The sequence below is a fragment of the Dermacentor andersoni genome, chromosome 3, assembly GCF_023375885.2.
Source record: "Dermacentor andersoni chromosome 3, qqDerAnde1_hic_scaffold, whole genome shotgun sequence".
NCBI lineage: Eukaryota > Metazoa > Arthropoda > Arachnida > Ixodida > Ixodidae > Dermacentor > Dermacentor andersoni.
Window position 1 is genome coordinate 51864657 of NC_092816.1, and position 25483 is coordinate 51890139.

At 44.7% G+C, this 25483-nt stretch overlaps 1 protein-coding gene across 1 annotated transcript in view; it reads left to right on the forward strand.

Moving 5' to 3' along the window:
• Neurl4 (neuralized E3 ubiquitin protein ligase 4) overlaps window positions 1-24896 on the forward strand; it is a 48057-nt gene extending 23161 nt beyond the window's left edge. Inside the window, exons 15-26 of the mRNA XM_050196343.2 lie at window positions 93-296; window positions 2138-2236; window positions 7596-7709; window positions 8905-9072; window positions 10635-10793; window positions 11635-11814; window positions 12662-12737; window positions 12871-12978; window positions 13436-13574; window positions 14327-14442; window positions 15931-16060; window positions 18052-24896. Coding sequence (XP_050052300.1) covers window positions 93-296; window positions 2138-2236; window positions 7596-7709; window positions 8905-9072; window positions 10635-10793; window positions 11635-11814; window positions 12662-12737; window positions 12871-12978; window positions 13436-13574; window positions 14327-14442; window positions 15931-16060; window positions 18052-18295 — 1737 coding nt within the window. The 3' untranslated portion in view covers window positions 18296-24896. The remainder of the gene's footprint in view (window positions 1-92; window positions 297-2137; window positions 2237-7595; window positions 7710-8904; window positions 9073-10634; window positions 10794-11634; window positions 11815-12661; window positions 12738-12870; window positions 12979-13435; window positions 13575-14326; window positions 14443-15930; window positions 16061-18051) is intronic.
• Window positions 24897-25483: the final 587 nt, after the last annotated feature.

Consider the following 25483-nt stretch of genomic DNA (forward strand, 5'->3'; position numbering starts at 1 on the left):
TAAGTTTAGGCCCTTTTTTGTGCGGGTTTGTGTTTAGGCTGTGTCAAAAAGTCTGTGTCACACTTCCGTATTCTTTTTCTCAATGTCGCCAGGTGCAAGTGGAACAAGTGAGCTCCGTTTGGGCCGGGGCGCTGGTGCTGGGCCTGACGACGTTTGCACCTGAACCAGGCGTCCCACTTCCCCCCACAGCCCTCCGTCTCCCAAGCCACCAGTCATGGCTGCTTGTTGGGTCACGTGTTTTCCACAATGGCACCCTCCTGAGGGACAACTATGGGCCGTCCCTACATCGGCTGTCGGTGAGTTCTTGCCTTCTTTATTAACAGCAGCTGCATCTGCACTGACAAACTGCATCTGCCAGTGTATGATGGCAGGTGTGAAGTTGTGATGGTTCAATTCAAACAGCATGTTCAATTCTGTCACTATAAATCATGGTCTCTTCGTTCCCACCAAGATCTCGTGACACATTCTGAGCAGTTGAAGCCTTGAAGACAAGCACAAGGGGGCTCTGAACAAGTGTGTCTGATCAGAAGCTCGTCTTAACCAAAGTTCACCAAATCAGCACGACCTAAATAAAGGTTCACAAACTGTCCAGCCTATAAGAGAACTTGTCTTGACAGAATTCACATTAAAGAGAGTTCGCTGTAATGTGAGATGACCGAATGGAGCAATGGGATGATGGGAAGAGACGAATGAAATTCTGACAGTAGTAGTCCCGTCTTTCGCCAAAAACATGATTTCACAGCAGCGACTCAGATGCCTTGATTCTGAACGTGTTGAGAGTCGCATGCACCACTAAATATAATCCTTTTAATGTGGATACGTATAAGCATTAGGTAGTTTCCATCAACCCACACACTTCATACTAGTCATTGCTAACTTGCCTCATTTCCTCAGATGCTTCACATTTGAAGATGTCTCTGTCAAGCAGAAGAAAAGGAAATTAGTGTCTTTTAACGCAAGCGAAAAATGAGCTTTAGCCCCTTCACTATCACGAAAATAAACATAGACAAGGAAATCAGTAACAGTCTTTCAAACTTTGTTTCACCCTATTTCAGGAGCTTGCAGAAAAAAGAAATGGTGACATAAAAGGCATTTTGAAGCTGAAGCGTTGTGGCCATGAATGTACACACAAGTTGTGAAAACACCTTTAAGATGCTCGCAGCCCCCCCCCCCCCCCCTTTTTTTTTTTTTTTTTTTTTTACTGATCATTTCAGCCGATATATATGGCACCTTTTTTTTTGGAAGCAGGGCAAAACATGATGCAGGCTGACATGATTTGCATGCCTTCAAAGTTTTTTCTGAGGCATACTTGGCTTTAGAAAAAAATGCCCTCAAATGTGGGCACACTGGTAGCGAACAGGATGATTCGCGGTAATGCTCACGGCCATCTTCATTGTTTTTAAGGGCTGCCTCAGCCAAGATATGGCTTCCTCCTTTGGAAGTTGAGTAAATTATGGTCCAGGATGAGAATGGCGCACAATTTTAGTGTTTCGCAACTTTTTGCTCATGAGCACTTAGCTTTAGAAAAAGTGTAGAGAAGAGGTTAGGGCCAAGCAGGGCTAGTACCTGTGAGGCAAACCAAATTGCACAGGGCATCTGTGCTGTCTTTCCCTACCCAGAAAGGGGAGACATCATGCTGCTGCCACCCTTGCCACCACAAGGCAACAGAGATTGCAACGAACTACAGGCCTCTTTTTGCAGCTGGTACTGAGAGTGTTAGGCGTTCGCAGAGCACCTTATGCCAGCAGAGTTGCCGTCATCATTTCGTCTCTTCTCTTCCTTCCCCACACTGCTGACCGATGTTCTGGTGTCAGCCGTGACTAGGCAGTTATGGCACAGTCAGCAGGCTTTCTTTTCTGTCAATCAATGACAAACTGTGACCAGCCAGTTTCTGCCGTCACATGAACAGACAGCAATTGAAAGAGAATGGGGGTAGCAGGTGCCTCATCTGATCCCAAAGTTTCTTGGTTTTAAGGGGACATTGTCCATTTTTGTCTCGCCACAGATTGTTGCACATTGTCTCACATTTCCATGCATGTTGGTTTCAAAGACATCTTTGTGCTGTATGCTCTTGCAAGAAATGCTGTGAAGGTAATGATTTAGAAGGCGCAGCTAAAATATTTTACCTCTTGTCTAGGCTGGGGAGCGGATTGGCGTCCAGCACTGCTTTGACGGGACCCTCCGCGTCCACCTCAACGGCGAGGATTTAGGGCCAGCAGCCTCCAACTTGCCAAAGGTTTGTTGAGTCAAATTTAATGTTTTATTTTATTTTTTCGTTCGGTGTATTTTACTTATTACTATTCTGACTGCTGCACATTTTGCTGTTTTTTTTTTTTAATTTTATATTTTCATTGTGTATGTGCCTCTTCAGCATTACTGATGTACCGGTCTGTCCCTGCGTCTCTGTCATGCCATGTCATGTCACTGGCCTGCCTGCACTTTCTCGTAGATCCGCGTATGGAAGGCTCCGGAGCACACGGCACATCATCATTTGAGTCAGAGTCGCTGTTTGACGGTGGGAGAACTCGCTCAATTATTTCGTCATCATTAAGTTCGGCACACAATGAAACCACGCTGTCGACGTCTGCAATGTCTTCAAATCTAACGGCGGCAGCCATCTGCACACCGCAGCCTAGCAGGTCATCAATGACGTCCACATTTGAGCTTGTTACGGTATGGAGCAGTTCAGCCTCTTCAATTGCGGAGTCGGGCTCATTCAGACTGCGAGGGCACCATTAGTGCCATTTGATGCGGCCTGTTATATACTTCACGAGAAAGACTTGCTGGAGCCAGCAGAGCACTGTCTGGAACACAAATTAAATGAACAAGCACAGCATGGCAAAACACTGTCCGCAAGGCAAACTCAACAAACAGAATGGCGATAGTGGGCCATGCACGGGGGTGCCGGAAAAGGATGTGATGATCACGATGTTGATGCAACCTCATAATTTAGGCAATGCCTCCAAGATCGGCAGTTGCAGTTAAATATCAGAGGCGTAGAGCAACGATCAAGGCAAGGCCTCAAAGATTATCATCTAGTGTGTAATCTCTGAAGCCATACTTGATGTCTCATCGATGTTGCCAGAGGAGATAATGGCAGCAGGGTTGGCATGCGCTACAGCTGCGGACGGAGTCCGGATAACGGAATGTAGAGCTGATGGCTGTCTGAAATATCAGTTGTCTTTACACATTAAGTTTATGGGGCCGGGACATTGGTGGTGCAACGAAGCTGTCTAAATTACCGAGCATGTCCAGATTATCGGTGTCCGATTTACCGGTCGGCGACTGTAAATCTTATTGAAAAGACATAGACGGGGTTTCCTGTGCCACAAAGCGAGGTCAGGTAAACCAAAGGTTAATTTCATAGAGCTGACACCAGCATGACGAGAATAATTGTACGAAATGAAACGGGCGACACGGTTCTGAATGGACTCAAGAATGTTCGTTAGGGAAGCTTACCAAGGATCCCATGTGGAGCATGCAAATTTGAGCTTACGTCGTATTAGGGCTTTCTATAACGATAACTTTACCGGGACAGTGGCAGATGAGAAATTGTGTTGTAAGAACCCCAGCATGCGATTAGCGTTCTTAGATATGAACTCCGCATGTAAATTCCATGAAAGGTTGTCTGTTATGTGGATACCATGGTACTTATATGAAGTGACCCTTATTAGTGCGGTAGTATTGAGAACATATACTGCTGGGTTAGGGTCATTTGAATGACATGAGATGCATATGCTTTTGCACTTGGTTACCTTGAGCTTCATTAGCCGGTCAGAGCACCAAGAAGAAATGTTATCCAGATCTTTTTGTAGTATTGCATTGTCAGAAGAGTTAGCAGTAGTTCCATAAACAACACAGTCATCAGGAAACAGTTTGATAGTAGATTGAATTTTATTAGGGAGGTCGTTGGTGTGGTTCAACATGGCTCTGCTGCCTGTCGCATTTCTTTTCTCTGTTGCACTCTTTGCTTTGCCTGGTGGAGTTCAAATAAACAAAAGTGCTCCTTCCTTGAACGTGGCCTCGTGATCGCTTTGAGGCTGGCTGCTCGTGCAGAGCCTTCAAATGTTCATTGGAGCAGCAGCTCTTCCTACTCTGAATACGAGGCAACTTCGACCACGTTGGATTCTGACCCTGACAGCATGAAAAAGTACTGAGAACAGTAGTGTTTTCAGTCTGCTGCTCATTTTATTGCTTCTTTGCGATAGGAATGTGAGGACCATATCAAGAGTGCATTTGCCATTATCCGTGTAATTTTTTACCTTCAGTATGGCCAAAAGTAAACCGTTGTGTTCATTTTATAATATCCGAGGAAAATGACCCCGTTGCCTCTGAAAAAAACCTGACACTGAAAGGGTTAATGAATAGCTGGATTTGACAGTAGAGAAAAGAAAAATACTCTATATGTGTTAATGAACATTCATTGTATTTGCTCCGTTATTACACAATTGCTTCTACATTATGTCATTTATGTATCTGTTACAAGAGATTCTATATCAGCCATGAGCTATGGGGCCCCTTTGTGTGTGCTTGCATGCAATGTACAGTGCTCACGGAATGAAATAGGACACGGAGCATTTAGTAGAACCCTACATATGTGCAAACTACGCGAGAGCACCATGTCATGTCGCTTGGAATTTGGTCACCAAACGTGACGAGGACTCCGGTGTAAGCGTTCGCGCCAAAATTACGTCGATGTGACACGAACCGCAGCCGGTTGAAACGAAGGTATGCGCACTACTTAGCCCTAAATTGACGTGTTTCATTCCGTGAGCACTGTACAGGTGCGGCCACTGCTACCGGGAACACGGAAGCCTATGGCATCACTACACAGAGTGTCCCCCCAGCGGCGCCTCATAAGTCTTGCGGCGCAGGCGCAATCGAAACAATTCGCTAAAAGCCCGATGAGTCATCTGCTATGATTAGTCATATGCCAAGACGGGCCAGTGGTGTCATGTCATATGCACCGATGGAAGAGACCCATAGAGTGCTGCCATGGGCTCTTGTGTTCCCGCTAGCAGTGGCCATTTCTGTACCTATTGCTTCATCGTTATCAATCAACTTCATCTTTTCATGTTGCCGTATTTGTTGATCTTCAAGTCAGGTACTACTTTACAATACAGTTATCCCTCGTTATGACGAAATCGCTTTACTTGAAATATCGCTTTATTCAAAATTTCTTCCAGTCCCAACCCAAACGCACACATTTTAAGCCGCATTACTCAAAGCGCACGAAGAGCTTGACCCGCTTAGAGCGGGATGTGGCGAGTGTCAGATTAATACCGCTGACGAATTAGTCTCATTCAGGCAAAAAGCAGGCCACAAAAGTACCAAAGCAGGACCACAACCATGGCCACCTAGTAACAGGTACCAAGCGAGTGCCGAATGCTCCCAGCTGTTTACTGTGGAGCGAATGGAAGCTGTCAAATTCGATGGTGCAGCGCGCCCGAACCGTTAATCTCGGTCGCAATCGCATCGCTGATGTTGCCCATGATAGAATCCACACGAAAATAATGTTTTCCGGACACTTTGCGATGCCAGAAAGCCGCAGTCTCTTGGATGCCGAAAAGTGTCCAAAAGACCGCGGGCAGACTTGCCCCGTAGTATTCCCTGGGGTGCACTCGATAAGCAAAGTTTTACCGCTCTAAAGAACACTTCTGGCACTGAAGCATGCCGAAAGGCACAAAAGTTTGCCTCTGATTATAAGTGCCATGTTCGACACAAGGAGCTGCGTTAACAAATCGGGAAGATGATTTCAGGGAAGCTGGTCTAGAAATTTGCTCACCACTCGCCATAATCGGCCTGCATCGCAATAAAACTTCGCCCCTAGCATTGTTGCACTTCTGACGGTGCAAATCGACCGATAAGTTGCTGAAAACACAATAAGTCCTAGCGTCGTCACGCTGTCAGCATCGTGGGTCAACACAAGCTGGCATTTTCCCCTGCGATTTTCTCGAGCCGGTCATGCTTGATTTGCGCCATCCAACTTTAGACAAATTGTCTAAATGCGTGGTAGGGTCATTGAATTTTGTCGTTAGACATTTGTCAATGGCGCGGATGCGATGATGCGCGAACACCGACACTCAAACCGTAGCATTAGCACAGTGTCGTCTGCAATGGTGCGCCGAAAAACTCGTTTTGCAAACTACACGGCTAGACACCTTGGAAAAAGATTGCCCAGTGATCATACAAAGCCCCTACTGCAAAACCGTTCAGTTTTCACAATCGCGCTTTGTACCCACAATGAGCGGCTAATTGTTTTTTGAGCACAACAAACACAACCTCAGACTCGAGCCATGGCATTTGCGGCGCTTTCCAGCAGGATACTTTCGTAGTCTGCCATGACCTCCGCATCCACCCTGTAAAAGCAGCCACTTCCTTCCCTCCTCATTTGCTCTCCAGTCTGCAAGCCATTTGCACGCCAGTCACTCCTCTCACTCGCCTTCATGTCAACTCCTCGCCTTCTCGCTGCCAGTTTCGACGTCGCTGCTCCTCCAAAGCTGTCCTCTTCCGGCCTGCCCTCCGAAGCACAATCTTCAACTAACGGGTACCCTTCCGCTGTTCCTGCTTCCTGGTCTCCACAACTCCGATCGCCTTTCTTCCATTGCACGTGAAGCCAATGCCAAGCCCGCCATTGCAACCGTCGCCATCACCAGCACGCACTGATGAGGAAAGTGAGATGCCCTGATGACATATTGAAGCATCTACCGTCTGCGTTGCCCGGCGCGTTCAGTCACTTTGGCACCGACGGCATGTGCATTTGGATCCGTGCTGCAGGCCATGTGATTCTGTGTTATTCGGAGTGCTTTGTTAGGCGTGCCTCGCGTGTGCTTTTGTGGTCTACAGTAATAAATGGCTCTGTCATTCTCCAGGCAAAAGTGTGTGACTTTGGAGCAGAAAGTTCTGCTGATAAAAGAAGTGGAAAAAGGCAGTGACGATGACCAGACTTGCAGCAATCTGTACGAGGCTATCATAAGATTGCTGGCCAAGAGGTAGAAGGCGACTTCAAGACATTCGCGTTAGCTGATGCTGCGGCTCCCGTGGTCGCCACAGTGATGGATGCAGAGGCACTAATTGTCACTGTTGGTGGCCCCGACAAGGACGAAGAGCCAGGTGAAGTATCAACTATAGTGCAAATGCAGGAGTACCTGCGTCTGCTGTGAGATAAGGTTGAATGCATGGGTGGCGACCATGGCCTTGTGCAATGTTGGTCAAATTAGAGCAGGAGTTGCTTGCACGCAGTAAGAACTTGAAACAGCCAAAGCTCACTGCCTTTTTTGTACCTGAATAAAGTTTTGCTTCACTGAATACATCATATTTTGACGTCCTCGCAGTTGTGGCGCAATTAAAGCTAAGACTGATTTGGCTTTTCTCGGTGGACGCTTATATCGAATTACCGCTTATAACGAATTGTTTCGCCGTTCCGCTGACTTCATTATCACAAGGGATTACTGTATGTTGGACTTGAACACGGAGGTTGACTTAGATTAAGGATGCAGCTTGTCCACAGTGGTACATCTTGTGTAGTTGCCAGTGTTAGTCGCTTAGCCTGAGTATAGTCTTATACAGTGCAATACTTTCTTGTGTCTCTGCAGGTTCTGTACGCAGTGCTGGACTTGTACGGGATGCTCGAGTCGGTCTCCCTCTGCAGTAGCAGCATAGTACCTGCCACGCACTCGGCGGCCACCAATTATTTCGACTGTGCCGAGGTAGCGTGGAAAATCTTGACAATGTGGCTGGCAATCACAAACTCTCTAGCTTTAACTTGTTGCACTTATTTACAGTTATCATAGGCAGCATTTGTGGGTGCGATTTTAAAACTTCCATTTGTCCCTTTTAGCGTTTAATTATGTATCTTTTATGTTTGATGCCCTATTTTTTTTTTCATGCCTCGTTTCTCACTATAGTTGAAACTTAGCCCTTGTTGTTACTGGCCAAGAAATGCCAGTGCCTGCGGTGTGTATCTTCCAGAGAGATAGGTGTGTTGGTACGTCATCTTGTTTCTCACTTGTGAAGGGCTTTCGAAGAGACCAAACGCTGAAAGACGAGCACTGGTTTGGGAGGCTGTCCAGGCTTGGACTGAAAAGCAGTGAATGTTTTTTTGTCTAGAACACTAGAACATGCCCATTCAGCAGCAGCAAAAATGACAAACATTGGATACAAGATTTTAGTATGGAACATTAGCATTTGCACGTTCAGTTTAACATCTGCTGCACAGTAAGCAGTGTGAACAGGTTGCCACAAGCTAGACGCACGAGATGCACACCCTGCCGAGATTTTCTTTAAATATGTGTGCTCTTGCATGAGGAAATACATTATGGTAAGACACATTAGGCGTACGGTAAAGAACACCACAAATAGTTTTTTTCTCTGTTATACAGCATCGACCTTATCACAAGTAAGGATTGTTACCAGGGCATGGTTTTATCTCGAATAAGTACCCACTGAATTTCTGAAAATGATAGCTGTCACGTTAATTTGCAAATTATGGTCTTGATTGACAGCAACCATTAGTGCAATCATTGGACGTAGACGCTGCAGCATCATTGCCTGCCTATCACTATGTGCATGCACGACACAGGTTATTGGCTTTTGTGACCGGTCATGGGACCGTAGAGGCTGCATAGGTCATTAGCACTAATAAACAAATGCGCTTTTCTCTGCCGCTATCACCGACTGGCTGCGATCCATCTGACACAATAGACGTGATGGCAAGGAGGCATTAGTTCAATGTAGAAGGATGTCAGCTCTGGGAACATGGTCTGAATATTGTCAAATGTTGCGGAAGGGAGAAATAGTTGGTTACACGGGTGTGACCAGAAATGAGTTTGTGTGAAAGGCCTAAACGATGTCCTCTTAGGATTGTGGCTTTGTCCTCAGCTGTGCCCGTTTGTGACGTTACAGCCAAGCCAAGGCACGCCAAGCAAGGAGAGGGTGGGCCAGGAGTTCCACGAGCAACATGGCCGCAATGTGCGGCTGCGCGCGGGCAGCCTGGGTGCGTGCCGCACGACCGGCTACGACCACGGCCTCCTCCTTTCCACCAAGCCTCTGCCTCGGTGCCAGCTTTTCCAGGTGGGGCTTTCTTACACGTAGGCATTTCTTTATTTCAAGTTTGGTGCCCACACAGCACTGCTGTTTACCAAACTTGGCCCTTGAATTGTTGTATGATGGCATATATAAGCTTAGTAGTAGATGGCATATATAAGCTTAGTAGTAGTTCTGCAGAAACCCGCAAAGTGTTACCACCTTGCGGGTTTCCGCAGAACTACTACGTCAAACTCTTGCCTTTGCTTCGTGTTGTCGACAAATTCAACTTCGCCCTGCCATCTGCTAGCCGCCTGGTTAGCTCAGATGGTAGAGCAGCTGCCCCTGAAAGGCGGTGGTCCCAGGTTCGAGTCCCGGACCAGGACGAATTTTTCTTCAACTATTAGGCCTTTCTTTCGAGGAACCCGTATGGGTTTCCTTTGTAGCAATTGCTACGAACGGGTGGATGTCTGATTTTCCCTTTATTCATTACTTCTCTCCACCTTGCGAGTTTCCGCAGAACTACTACGTCAAACTCTTGCCTTTGCTTCGTATTGTCGACAAATTCGACTTCGCCCTGCCATCTGCTAGCCGCCTGGTCAGCTCAGATGGTAGAGCGGCTGCCCTGGAAAGGCGGTGGTCCCGGGTCCGAGTCCCGGACCAGTACGAATTTTTCTTCAACTATGAGGCTTTTCTTTCGAGGAACCCGTATGGGATTCCTTTGTAGCAATTGCTACGAACGGGTGGATGTCTTATTTTCCCTTTATTCATATATAAGCTTGAAATGTGGGAAAGCGGCTGCTACTTTGAGCACTTGCGTGGCATAGCATAAGGCCAACTACACCAACTACACTGCTCATCTTGAGCTGTGGCATATCCCTCGTGTATGTACCAACTGTGTTACTCAAATGTGGATTTGAGTACCGCAGTTGCACACTCATGTACAGTGCTTATGGAATGAAACACGTCCATTTAGGGCTAACTAATGCACATAATTTCATTTCCACCGGCTGCAGTTCATGCCGCAAGACGTAATTTTGTCGCGTACACCTAGACCGGAGTCCGCTTTACATTTAGTGACCAGATTCCTAGCGACACGACGTGGTGCCCTCAAGTACGTTGCACGTATGCAGGGTTCTATTAAATGCCGCCTGTTGCATTTCATTCCGTGAGCACTGTACGCTCATGTGCCGCAGTACTTTCAAATGACAGTGTACATTTCGCCACTGCCACTAAATTTGTTGAATTCTTAAAATGTAAGCCTGATTTCTTTACACCATACAGTCCAGCCATGCATGTTTTTTTTTGTTTTTTTCAGCCGTGTAGCTGTAACATTCCACTGTTGTACCAGAACTGCAGTTATGACGTGAAATTTTTTTTAAAAAAGGTGGTGGGGGAGCTGTCTGATTTCATTTTCTTCTCTCGTAACCAACCTATTCCCAGCAAATGAAAGCAGACAGAAGTTTTCAAACAATTCAAAGAATGGTATTGGAAAGAGCAAACTGCTGAAGGTTGTGCTCTCTAGTGTGAGTACCCTTAGTCAAACGCTGGATCATCAAACGCTGGGCTTACACAAGCATCGGTGCCCTTCCTCCTTTACCTATTCTCAGGTTCGAATCGATCGATTAAACAGCAAGTGGAGCTCCTCCCTGCAAGTGGGCGTCGTCGGAGAGAACCCCGAGAAACTTCACTTTCCTCTGAGTGCCCTCAATCTGCGAAAACTGGCGTGGGTGATTTCCGGTGACTCTGTCTATCACAACGGAACCAAGGCAAGCCCATTGAATGGATTGTTTGTTTTTTATCACAGCCTCTTACACCTTCAAGTGCTGTCATTTAGAAGTACTGTTCCTAATCCCCGACTGCTTGAATTCAAGCACTTTTCCTTTGGAGCTTTCGTGAATGTTTGTTTTAAAAATTCCAGATTGTCTAACTGAGCATACAAGCTGCCATGTGCCTGGCTTTGTGTGGTGTTTAATGAGTGCTGTCATCCTCTTCAGTAATTTGATACTTAAGTCACTGTATCTTATTTATTTTTTAAGCTAAGACAACATGACAAGGAGCACCATGATGCTTGCCTGTGTGGCTGCATCATTCGTATTTCTTTATTTTGATAGCTTGCTTTGCCCTAACTTTATTTCACAACATATAAGAAATGCAGTCATTGCATATACTGGGCGATAGCAGCTCATCATTTACTGAAGTATATACATATATAACCTGCTGTATATACACATATAATCTGTTTGCTACTTATGCTTATATTACAATTTCACTATACTTGTATTGCTTGTGTATACTTTATTAACATATATGTGTAACTTATGTACCCACCCTTTGTGTAATGGCCCTTTTATTAGAGGTCTTTAAGGTAATAAAATGCAATGAAATAATGTAGGGCACCGATCACAAGAGACAGTAAGCTGACGATGCCCTGTTGCGGTGTGTTCCTTCAGGCTCTTGTCATGCATGCACTGCTTCAATCAAGTTCCGTAAATGTTTTGTGAATGAGATAAAACGCAGCATCCTCATTTCCGAATGCTTTCACATTCTCCTCTCCACCCATCAACCTACACCCCATTTGACGTCTCTGCGATGCTGCTGTGTTTGCAGGTGAAGCTTGGCTATGGGCCCAATCTCGACCACCTACAGCAAGGCCACACGGTGGGCGTGCTGGTGGACCTGGAAGGCGGGCTGCACCTTTATGTCAACGGGATGGACCAAGGCGTGGCTGCCAGAGACCTGCCGCCCATCTGTTACGCCCTGGTGGACCTGTATGGTCAGTGTGAGCAGGTGAGGACACCGCCTCCCCCTCAAATTGGACAGGGCTTTTGAACGACATGCTTGATCGAAGTTGGTGACTGTCCTGCTGCATCGTCTGTGAGTTTTCATGGCGAGACACCACCAGGCATTCTGGAAGTGGGTTGGTTGGCGCATAATGAACCGAGAATAAACAGCGCAGAGGACTGTATGCACACATTAGGTAACAAATGAAGCTCAGTGTTTGTTGTCTCGCCCTTCAAAAAGCGGCATGAAAAAGAAACTTTGGGGCCACCTTTAAGAATAAATTGGAGGTATCCAAAAATAGGGTGTAGCAAAAGTGCGCCGCATATGTTGTAGCTAACATGAGCAGTCATAATATGGTCGACTCTCTTAGCAAGGCACTACCAAGGATTCTGATTGGGTATTTGGCGAACTGTGGTCTGTGCAGACACATGCTGTCCTAGCCTTCACATTTTCAACAGGGTCAGAATAACATAGTCTGCATCAGTTCTTTTACTTTTCGTGCTTCGTAATTGGCGTTGAGCAGCAAAACCCACCTGCACTGTCAGCAGGTCGTGGGCAGTTAATGGTATAAAAAGGAACAGAATCGAGTGAAAGAAATACTGGACCTGATGTTATGCATTGTGCCTTTTTCACTTGAGCCTTTTTTTGCCCACTGACCCGCTATTTGTGGTGTTCCAGAATTTGAAGTCAAGCAGGTTGGTTAGTCATATTGAGGAAACGAAAACAGCATAGCAAACAGGACACACATAATGAAAGCACTGCGAGAGATAGGAGAAATGACTTAACATCACAGAGCTTGAGCTCTGTGATGTTGACTGGTGCCTCTTTTTTTTTTTTTTTCGTTCCAACACAGGTGACTATTGTGGAGTCTCACGACCAGGACAGTGAACCCGAGGCCGATTCAAGAGAGAAAGCCGACATAGACAACGGTATGTGGTCATGGTTTTCATGGAAGCTGCCTACTATGGGCCCTGTGTACATTTTCTTCACGAGTTTAGGTTTCCAAGTTCAGATTTTACCTACAGTTTATCCACTTACAATCATCGGCATCTCGGCTTTCAGGGGTAAAAGAAAAAAGGGTGAAGAACCTCCACAATGACATCCATGCCATCAAGAATTGCGAGTACCAAAACCTGTGCCTGAGGTTCAAGGCCATGCTTGGGATTCCCGGTGGGTAATTTATGAGCATGCCTCACCACTCCCGTCTTGTGCCCTTCAGTGAAATGGCAAATGAAAGTGCACTAAGATTTTTTTTTTTAGCCTGTTGGATGGGCAAGTAAATAGGAAAGTAGAAGTTTATCAACAATGGCTACTCTATTTTAGGCACACCTTAGTTACAGTCACCACAGAAAACATTCGTCTCACTTTTCATATTTACTCGCAAACCTCTGGGCCTGTCAAGAAGATGTGTATCGACTTGGGTGAATCGGCACTTGTCTTCTGGCGCATCTCTGTCTTTCATGCATCGTTCACAGAAGAGGCCACGAGTGCATTGCATGGGGAGGAATGTGAACGAACAACTATAACTGCTGTATTGGTTGCTGCTGTCTTTTTTTTTTCGTGGCAGTTTTTATTGTTAACAGGGACCACGTAAGTGTAGCATGTATACTTGTCTGTTTTGCCGCAGACAATTACTTTGTTCCTGACATGAACCTGTGCTACTGCGAGACCTGTCACAAGATCCGTGGCGATGAGCCCTACCTCAAAGTCGGCGAACCTCCTAGGGACTATGCAGTGCCCTTCGGTTGGTGCCGGTTCCCGCTCAGGTGAGCCAAATGATCTAACCTGCTTTGATGCAGCCAACCAGTTTTGCCGTATTCGATTTTGTCATAATTAGCATTTTTTTTTTTTTTCGCTGTCTAGAAATGTAACCAACCTGAGGCAATAGCAGATAACCACACACCTGCTGGACATACAGAGAAACTATGAAACATGATTGCATTAAAGTCAGTTGAAGTATCGTTGAATCCTTTCGGTGGCTCTGTTATTATGAAAAGGACAGAAGGCATGAGCATGTTTGTTATTCATTGTTCAGCCTAAAACAAATTTATTCGCTTGCGTTTAGGTTGATAATAATAGAGGTTTATAGGATGCGCCACAAACTGGGCAAGGAAAGATCGATGGTGATTTCAGCTATTCAACAGTTGTAGTGCGCGCAAGGCTTTGCAAGAAGGAAGGAGGAAGCATGACATGCCATTGGGAAATTGAGCGGGGAAACAGGGAAACAGCTAGGATGGAAGGCGGTACTGCTCGCGAGGGATGGTAGCATTGGTAAATCGTTGATGCCACTGTGTGACGCAAGCACACCAGGTTGTCGTGGGAATGGCAGCGACAGTGCGTTGTAGGAACAGCTGTCTTTTCAGCCGCCGCTGTCTAACACCACCATGCAACAGGCTGTTAATGTACTTTGAAGTACTTGTGACACTGTTTGGCCATGCCACCTGGTGCAACAAGACAACGAATGTCTCTTGTGTCTCGTAATAATTCTTGTGTCGTACTCCATAATTGCAATCGACAGGTTGCCACCGAGGCCCGACCACAATTCGGTGCAGCAGAAGTGGCACGTGGCCTATCACGGAGTGCCGGTCGCTGCCGTGAGGAAGACCCTGGACCATGGGCAGCTGCTCTCGCCAGGCAAGAAATATCTCATCGTTATGCATTTTCTCTGTATCAAATAACGTTGCAAAACCTTTAAGAGGAAGGTTTAGCTGGGGCCCAACTCCGATGCAGCCTATTCATATACATGTAAAACGCAAAGACGTTTTTCTGAAATAACCCCTGGACCGATTTTACTGAAGTTTGTTGCATTTGAGAGAGAAAGTTAAATTCTAGTGACTGTTGAGAACGTAATTTCGATTTAGGGCTTGAATTTTCTTTAAAAAATTTTCAAATATTTGACTGTTTGAAGAAAATAAAAGCAAGAAGTTTACAAATTCATAGCTCTGCATAAATAACTGATATCGCGGTTCTGTAAACGGCATCCAGTAGATCATTCAAAGCGGACAAATTCGATATGTCATTTTACATCTTACGTGAATTTTTTACGTTAGTTACAAGGGTTCTGCAAAAGTTGTATTTCCCTATTGCTAAATTTTTTTATATTCATGTGTAACATCAATTTTGCCCACTTTAGATGTACTATTAGATACAATTCACATAATTGTATTATCATTTTTCGTTGTTGAGTTACAGAGTTGTAAACTTGATAGTTTTGTTTTTTGAAAATTTTCGATTTTTGCCAATTTTTAATAAAAAATGTACGACCTAACTCAAAAATTCGAGACCAACAGTCACTAAATTTAAAGTTTTTCTTTTAAATGCAAAAAACCTCGTCAAATTTGGTGCAGTGGTTGCCAAAAAAAAACGAATTCTCCTCTTACATGTATTTATATAGGAGCACCCGAGCTAAAGCTACCTCTTTATTTATTTTATTTACAAATACTGCTATGCCATGGATTGGGACATTGCAGGAGTGGTACAGAAGATTTATACATAAACAATATTAGGAAAGTGCATGATTACAAATGTGAGTGCAAAGATTTACAGAGAAAACAGTACAGTATCATGAAGAAAATACATGGTTTGGCAATTCTCGCACAAGATGATCAACAGACATTTCTCGTAATGTGACATCTAAATCGGTCCACAATTCAACTGTGAAAGGAAAAAATGAAAATTTGTAGCTGTCTAAAAACGGCATAAACGGCACGATGTTAAGCGGGTTGGAATGGCGCGTGACACGTGCTGAAGAACTGGCGAAAGAAAAGGGGGCGTCAACATAAATACGCTTGTTGATAATCTTGTGAAGTAGGATAATGCGATCACATATTCGTCTGTGTTCAAGTGTGTCAAGCGATCAAAATCAGTAAACGAAGATAGATGTGTGTGCTAGAAGGAAAGACTGATAAGTAAGAAAGAACAAGAAAGATAAAGGAACAAAACAGCTTTGATTCCTTGGTTGTGACTGCGAATAAAAAAACCTGAAGTAGGCTACCATGGTATTCTTGTGAGCTTGGACACCTTTAGGCTTTCTGGTGGTTTAAGTGCATGCCTTGCAATAATGTAGGATTATCCTGACTGAAGGTTGATCATCGGCCTCCCGTCCTTTTTGTTCCTCCACAGATAAGGTGTCACTTTGTCAACCTCCCAAGACGGGGTCAAGGAGCAAGTCGGAGAACTGTGAAAGCCACTCCGTCTGCCTCTCCCCGACGTTGCGCTACGCTGGCTGCAGCGCATTATGTCCAAAGCATGAGTGTGTACTATACTTACTGTCAGCCTTCTCTAGTGGGTCATTACAAGTGTGAAAGTTTCGTACCTGGACCACTAGATAGGAGTAGGGCATTCTGCGTGCCCTTCGTGCCTCATCTGTGAGCACGTGCAGTTAATACAATGTGGTTTTAAAACCTCGTCTCAAGTTCATTGGGCAAGTCAGACAAAGCTGAAGGAAAGAACACAGCACATTCTTAGTGGAAAACCATTTTAACCCTGTAATGCCCAAACACAGTTCGATTCCGTATCAAGGAAAATTAGAACACTTAATCCACTTTTTTTTCTGGCCATAGAGAGTACATTTACATACCAAAAAAAAATGAAGTAGTGTTAGAGTAAAAACATAACTTGTAATTGGTTTGCTCAGCTATCCAGCTGAAAACTCATCACAGTGTATCAAGAACACTACTACAGTCAACATCTGTTTCGACCCTGACTGAACCAACGAAATTGATTGAATTATCCGGCAGGTTGAATTAAACAAGATAAAAAAAAAAAAACCACCTTGACACGCCACTGGTTCATGGCTGAATAAACGTACACTCGCCATGTTATTTCCTCGCCAGACGAGTTTTCGTCAAACCCTAGACGCCACTGGTTCATTTGGCATTATTCGCCTGATTCTAACATGCCTCTAAATCAGACTTGTATGCGCTTTTTTCTCTCTGTCCAAAGTAGAAAACTAATATAGAAATTACATTAAAGCCCGAAACAAGGTATAAATGTAACGCACACCCAATTTCTTAATTCGAAAGATGGGCAAGGGTCTATACTCGCAGACAACTTTCTGTGGCTATGAAGGGAAAGCTACGGAGGCAAAGCGCGCATAAGTGAGAGCACTTCTGAAAACAGTCTCTCGTTCCAATCCACGTTAGTTTAGGCTGGGGAAGACAAAACATAAACACCTTATTAGCAACAGTTAAATAAGACAGAGTACACCTCCGAGTGTAAAGGTTTATTTATTTTGCAGCTTTTCCCTTCCGCGTCCGAGGAAACTCGAAACTGTCACACGTGGAAGCTACGTCGGTTCAGCGTCTGTTCCGAGCAGCCAACAGCACTGTCAAATGCTGCCAGACTACTTGGAGCGGTAACATGTGTTCAGCAGCCACGCACCCATAGCTTTTCCTTCATAGCCACGGAAAGTTGTCCACGAGCATAACGTGTTGCACAATGGTGACCTGTTTCCTGAAGTCTGCTTTGCAGCGATACAGCTGTGTTATGCGGTAAAACATACCAATGCCACAAACGCGGTTGCATTTCTGTAACCGATTGCACCGCACACGGCAATTTTCATCCCAAATTTCTTGGCAAAAATGAGTGCATCATAAGGACATCGTAAAAATGTTGCACTGTAATCAGACATTGTAATCTACTGTGATGGCTTGAACCATTATTGCTTGAAAATCTTACTAGGGCAGGACGAAAATAGGCATAAACAGGAGAGGACGTGTGTTCAAAGCATTCACTGCCCCTAATAAGCCCTGCTGAGACATGCTTCTACTAAAGGGGTTGCTATTGGGCTCACCATAGGAGTCGGGCAATATGCAGCACAGGCTGTTTTAAGGAGTTCTTAGGATGTGCCAAAAGTTTCAGTCCTTTAGGGGCAATATCCCTGGTGGTACCATCCAGAGAGCTGGAGTGTTCAGGAGTGCCACAAGAACTGCAGCACACAGCCAAACGACCCAAAGGGTGAAGGCACAGAGTAACCTGCGTACTTTTTGACAAAGGCTATAAATTGACCATGATGAAAGGTGGAAGACAAACACTGATCCTGAAAGGCTTACCAATGTTAATGTTCATTGTTGAGTCATTGTGAACAAGGCTCCCGTGTGGGGGCTGTAACGCTAATGTTACGAAACCTTTTGTGGTCGGTGCTTTTACCTTTCATCATGTTCCATCCCTACCTGATAGGATTCCCCCATATCCTCAATTTCACGAACATTGATGCAAGTTGATTCGTCGCTCTGTTGACAGATTCGTTGACCCGAAGACGAGCCGTCAGATGTGGGCAAGGACCGCGTTCCAGGTTTTAGTCCAGCCTGGCTCCTACACGACGCACCCAGCGCGTGTGGGCGCCACCAGCCCCACCAGCAGCGCCACATCGAGGGATCCAACCGAGACGTTTCTGGGCGCCTCGGAACTGGAGTGGAGGACCAAAGAGAGGGGAGCCACCATTCTCCATGCGCTCCTTGTCCGCCTGGAGTTCCCGCCATCCTGATAGGCTTCGAACATAGGAACTCTTGCTTGTTCTCATTAGTTTTTATTTTATTTCTTTTTCCTGTTTACATGGCAACCTAAGCGTTGATTATGCCATCTCACATGCATTCATTCACACTGCTGATCATTTCGGGCTGTTGTGCAATTCTCGTTGACTCGTTCTTATCTCTGTGCTGCTGCCACAATCGTTGGCATTGATTGCGTTCCAAGCTTCCGCCCTATATTGCAGTACGGGATTGCCGGCGTGTTGGCCTAGATGCCTTCAAACTTAACGCGAATGAGACGCAAGCAGAGGCATGAACATGATTGCACACAGTGTGTACGTACTTGTGTGTATCTGTGTGTGGTGTACATCCTATGACAGAAAATGTAAAAGCCAGCTGACAATGGTTGGCAAGGGCTGGCCATTGCCAGCCGTTGCCATCGCTGGCTATCGCTGTAGCGATGTGTATTAGATTGCGTTTACGTCCTCTTTCTCCGTTTGTCTCTCTTACGTGCTACACACAAAGGAGTTTCATGACAACAACACTGTGTGTTTTGCGGAATTACATGTATGTACATAAGCATGGAGCTGTGAGGCACGCTACAAATACAGCTCTCTTTTGCCGTTTCTGTAACGAATAGCTTATGTTGTTACAGGTCTCTTTTTAAAATCACGCCTTGCTTTCCATTGCCGTGCCACGCATGCATTGCACGTGGCACGAGATTCGGTGTGCTCTATGTGGTTGTCTCGTTTAATTTACTTTTCCCCATCGGGATAGATAACTTGTTCTTATGCTGCCATTTTTGCAATAGCATGACTGTTGCGCACGTTCTGAGAAGTGCACGACACCTCGTCCGAATGATTGGACCTTTCATCACATTTGTTATTGCCAAATGTGTTCTTTAAGCAGTCAGAAGCTCTGGCTGATACCCTGTTGCCCATGGGGCGAAAAAAAAGTAAATCATAGCCACACGTCAAAAACTGTTGCAATGTTGTCCGAAAAAAAAAGAAAGAAAACATTCATGGAGTGGACCCTTGTTGCAAAGGCTACCAACTGCAACAGAAAGCCTCTCCATTGGGCGGTTATGTGCGTCAGCCATGTTTAGTATTGGAGAACACATTTCCATCAGTTCTGGTGATGTGCAGTTCATATTGTCATCACCCAAACATTATTTCATCATTGCGAGTTTGCTGTTAAAAGATCAATCCTATACGCTGATTCAATTGTCTGTTTACTTTAGCAAAACAATTTTTGCTGCCATGGTACCGTCCTCTCGTAGATATAATGTTGGTGCAAAGATTTTTGAAGACAGAGAAAAGAACCCAGTGAAATCTTGGACTGTCTTTTGTCCTAGCGCATGCTACTTGTGTTTGAATCATGTTGGTAACACTAAAAGTAGAGCACCTTTTGAAAAACACATAGGAAGCTGATGACAAATTGTCCAAAAGATAAATTTGTAAGGTTTCTTTGAATTTACCATCTTTGGTATTCCTTCTTTGTTGTCAGCACCATATGTGCACCGCATTCTTTGTTGTTACCTTTGTGTTGCTTGTTTTTGGTAACAGTATGACTAGATGTTCAAGTCCTGTCACACCCTTGCAGGCACTTCTAATTTATTTGGATAAACACTCTACCAGCAGTAAGTGATCTGTTAATGCTTACTGTGTGCTTTGAAATACTGAGACGTATCGTATTCACTGTCAACGGGCATCTTGCACTGCGGGTTGTGTCACCAACCGCATCCTAAGACGAAACAGTTGTGTTAATTCAGTCCACAAGAGGTATTGAGACACCGTTTGTTGAAAATGGACATCCACTCTGAGCATCCACTATAGGCCTAGAAATCTTTTGGTGCCATTTTGTTGAGGACTCTCCTGTCCCCTGTGGCTGCCAACGAACTTTCGAGACTTTACGAACCTGCCTGCTTCCGCCAGCTGCCCGGCGTGCCACAGCTCCCCTAACCAAAGAAAGCTGTCCACAAATCTTTGGAGCGTCGTGTGCTTTTGATTGTCCAGCACGTCGACGTTGCAAGATGGCTGCTTGCTCATGTTGTTCGTGGCAGAAGTTGTGATGTACTGTACAAAGCGCGTCACTATTAGTGAGATCTAGAAGGAATGGTTTTCTACAAATGTGATACATTGCTGCAGGCAATGCAGTTAACGAGCCGGCTTCATACAGCGGCGCATGCACACATTTTGTGCACGGCTTCGAGGCAGTTGAATGCAGTCGTCGGTCGTACACCCATACTGAATTACAGTTAATATGTGAAGGGCCTTTGCGGGGGTGTTATCAAGTCCCGGTGTTGTGAGGTGTCGGCACCAAGTGCCCACGTCTTATCGACGCTTCAGTTCTTGTCATGTACGCCATCCTCCATTGTCAAGAGTGATCTAACAAACCTGCAAACTGTTTTTGTTTCCTATTGCGCAACTGCACTTTCCTGTTCAGCTGTAAAAATGTGTTCCTCTCCTCGGCTGGTGATCTCTTGCTGTTCATTTAGCACTGCATGCAGCATACTGTCTAGAGAACCACCTTGACATTCATCATTAGACTTTCTTTAGCAAGCGACTCCGTGGGGCATATTTCCGTCATTGATCTAGCTAGCGCATTTTTCTCTACGTGAGGACCACACGCTGCTTACAGTTGAAGTATGTTTTGCGTGGTTACGACACAAATTGTTACAGCCAGTCGAAACAGCGTGGTTATGAACATTTATGAAATGGACGTACAGATGCTGTCCGATGTAGTGAAAGTACATGGGAAGCGTGTTCCATGCAATGGACACTTTGCTGCATTTGTCTCAGTGAAATGGCACACATAGAAAGTTTTCTGTCGCTTCTCGAGCAATTTGCCACAGAGCATGCGAATCGTCTGCTAAAAATTGCATGGTGGGTTTTACATTGGCACTTCATTTAGGTCTCTTGGGCATGTTTGATGCGCACATCAGAAGCATGCTTTTCATTGAGGCTTTACCCGAACAGACGGGTGCAAAGCATTAATCGGAAAGCCACTTCTGTCGTCGGCAGTTATTATTTGTCTGTTGAGTTCAAGCTTAAAAACTTAATATGCAACGGAGCTGCCTGTGCTTGCTACTACTTTGCATGTGAACAGTGAAATTGAAGGTTACACCAGTGCTAATTAGAAGGTCTCTCCCTAAATGTGAAAATATGACTTCTGCTAAGGCTATGTGTTCCAGAAGTTCTTTGGAATGTCATTCCCGCTTGATGAATGGGTTGTGTTGAAGCATCGTTTTGCCTCGCCTGTCCAAGTCAGCATTTCCTGACCAATTGAAGCAGTTTTCTATTTCATGCTGTGAGCCACTGTAGCCAAAATGATGAAGCTTTGGCTGAACTAACCACAGTGATGTAGCTCCCAGAGATGCTCGGCCTTTCCTATTTATTTTGAACAGTGATGAAGTAGAATTGACTGCAGTGCAGTTATTGTAATTCCTGTCTTAACGTCCAAGTGACTATTTTTATATGCATCCTACATCCATGGTCTCTAAAGGTTTAAAGTATCTCTATATACTTTTCCAAAGCTCCAGATTCATTTGTAGGGTGTGTCGCTACTATAGCGCATTTGCAGGTTGTGGACTCTTCTCGTGGAAGTTGTGTGTAGGACAGATTGTACTTACCGATACTATTGACAAGCCTAATTTACAGGCAGGCATAAAGCTTGTACGAAGTGTTGCGTCAGTAACAAAGCCTGCTGTAAATGGTTGGTTGGTTCATCTACAGCGCTGGCTCGTTTGTGTTTACATTTCTCATGCAGGTGGCATTTCACAGTTGATTTTGTTTTTGTGCACAGTACTCCCTCTCCCACACGAGCTAAATGAAAAGCAAGCCGATCCTTGGCAAATTGCAAAGAAGAATGTCTGTTTTCTCAGTAGAAGGCAGGTGTTTCGTTCTCCTAGGGCAGATGGCATCACCCTTCCGTCAGCAAAAACATATTACACTTATTTCTGAAATCTTTCTGTTTTTGTCTGTCATTGCCCCAGACAACACATTACACCCTTCTGTTTTGTTTTGGATAAAACAGATTAGAACTGAATACAAGCACGTGCCAAACAAAAGCACACCATAAAATGCCACCTCAGTATCAGATTTAAGTGCAAGCGAGACAGCAGTTTAGCTAGGGGCGGTATTCTCGAGCAGTCACTTGCAGGGATACTGATTACTTTCACGAGATGTCGCACGACTTGGCACCGGACGCACCGAAGTATCCTAGCACTGTGCAAATATAGTGAGCTTGGCACAATGTCAGGACCATGAACTTCAGCGCATCCGGCGCCAAGTCACACGAGATCTCGCGAAAGGGATCAAGTCCTCAAAAGTGATTACCCGAGAATACTGACCCTGAAACGCTGATTCTGTTGGCTTCCTTATCAACGCAACATGCAATATGTTTGTCTGAACTCTCTGCATCTTAATATGACCGCAGAGGCAGACAAGTTAAACCAAATGCTAGGTTGATCTGTACCACTTTGATGTACTTGTGATGATGATGATGTATTTCACCCACAGCACAAGAAACGTTTTGGTATCTACACGTCGCCCATCAGTAGTATTGCTCACGCTTACACGTGTTCGCCGCGGCGTCGCCAGGAGAACCTGTCATTCTGGTTCCCACTATTTTTGTAAGATTTCTAGGTAATTGCTACTCTTTCTGTTATGTGCACAGTGTGGTATGTGCACATCAATGTGTACATGATATTGAAAGATGAGAGCTTGTCTTACATGGCAGAGCAGGATGTGTGAAATAGGCTTCACTCGTCCTGTCATGCATGAACTGCTGAGGGTCCTTTGCTTTATGTAAAATACTCTGTACATATGTGTATTTGAGAAAGAAAAACAAAAGCGATCTAAATGTGTGTATAGCTGTCAGAATGTGTCGTGTTTATTCATTTTTTATTTTTCTTTGGTGTTTCACTCTGTACAGTGTACATTTAACTTCACTTTGGGAAGCTGATGTGAAACAAGAAATATTAAATCTGTCTGTGCAACTGTTAGATAACATTATTTTTTTTCTTTGTCTTGCAGCTCTTCTGGTAAAGATAGAAAAAGCTTGTTCAAACCATATCACCATATGCAGAGCTCACTCGTAAATGACCCTTAGGTCTCAAAAGGTGAAGCGTAAATAGTGACGGCACACAAGAAGAAATACAGACAGGACAAGGCGCTGTATTTCTTCTTCTGTGCCGTCACTATTGGCGCTTCACCTTTTGAAAACTATGCACCAACTAGCCCTACAACATGTTTTACTGCAGTACCCTTAGGTATATAGTAAGCTGGATAGCTTTGTCTGGATTTCTGCTTGCATGTCTGCAAGCAGAAATCAGTTTGATACTCTAGCATTGTGAGCAGCAAGTAAAATAAAACCAAAGCAGCATTGTGCAGAAAGTGGCTAACAGCTGCACATTTGCCTTTAACAATAGAAGCATTGCCAAATGAAAAACAGAAAAGATCTGACTCTGTCTGCGATTTCTGCCTCTTGTATCGTTGTTGCCTCCACTCTCTATGATGCTTGAGTGCTGTTGTCATTGGAATAGTCTAGGTTTATTTGGGCTGACGTAATGCTGCCACCAGGGCCAGTCGCCCGGCTTGGAGGCAAATGTCATAATTGCCCCACAGCCGGCAGTGGCCCTAACTTGACAAACCTTTGTATATTCAGTGATTGTAGCATTGAATGATAACTAAGAGTGTGTGCACACGACTTTGGTACAAAATCGACGGCAGTCATATGCAGCGCTGACCCAATCTAAGGGCATCTTCAAATGGATTGCTGTCACGATGCAGAGATCTCGGTCAATTCACCACACTTTGGAATCACTGAGGTGCATGCTGCAAAGCTATCCGAGTCCCTCCCTCCCTTTTTTTTTGTTTTGTTTTGTTATGATAGCTGTGTCTGTTGTAGTTGCGGCATTGTGAGTGCAGAGGTTGCTGGTATAAAAAGGAGCTCCCAATCGATATTTTAAAAGCGATAACTGCAGCAGTGCAGGTATCACTCACTGATACTTGCCGAGTACTAATTCCGAGATTATTTCAAAGGCAAGTACATCTAACTGTCCGGATGGCTAATCAAACATGGCCACATTAATTGAATATTGGTATACAATGTACACAAACATAGAGCTGTGTGGGAATGAAAAAAAATTTGGTGCTGTGCTTTTATGCCTTTGCCGTTTGCTCAGCCCATGTGAATGCCACAACATTTTTTGGTGCTGTGTAATTGATCATCGTTTGTGCTTATCTAGTCTAAAGTTTGGCTCGTATGTGCGGCAAAATGGCGCAGTGGATCCTGAAATGGGTCACCTTGAGTCGAGTTCCATGACAGACAGAGATAACCGTTTGCTTGTTTTATTTTCCTTGTTAGTGTGGTCTCTGTGTTGAATGTGTCCAGCTTTTCTTGTACAGTGAACAGACAAAAGAAAGAAAGCTGAAGCACAGCTCTGCAGTTTCATTCATGTTTAAGATGTGCACTGAGGCCACATAAGTGTATGTGCTTCAACTGCTTGGGTGTGTACTCTACAGGAGGAAGTACGTATTTACGTGCTGGACTTTCCTGGCTCATTGCTTTCAGTGTCATTTTGGAGAGTCCAAATAAACTCTGCACTAAAGCAAAGTGATGTGTGTTTGTGCTTTTATGTAAGAATGAGAACGATGTAAAATCTGCATGTGTGCAGATTTTCTCGTATTGTGATGGCTGTTGCACATTAAAAACCAGGACACATTTTGTTGGGGGGAGTCGCAGATCGATAGAACCAGTAGATCTAGGAAGCGTACTAAGTCCTGTGCCTTCTCAATCAAAGCAGCGTCAAGCTTTCAGCCAAGACATTGTCTTAAATTAAAGCATAGGTATTTATTCTATTACATTTGTCTCAACTAGACACAATATTTTCCTTTCTTTTTTTTCTTTTCTATTCCTTCCTCCCCCTACTTGGTTTCTGTCCCCGAACCTGTTCCCTGTGTAGAGTACCATGTAGGTAGCAGATTTCTGTGCATTTTACAAAAGACTGTTCTTTGCCTCCCTCTAGATGGTTGTGGAGACACTAGAAAGTATTTATACACATGTTGGTTACTTCGGACTTTCTGGCAAGGACGCACCAAACCGCTGCAAGATTTTCACTTTCTCAGAAAGACTGAAACCTCACAATATCTTCGCTGCTAAGTCCAATGATGTGTTACCACCATAGAGAAACCAGAGAAACT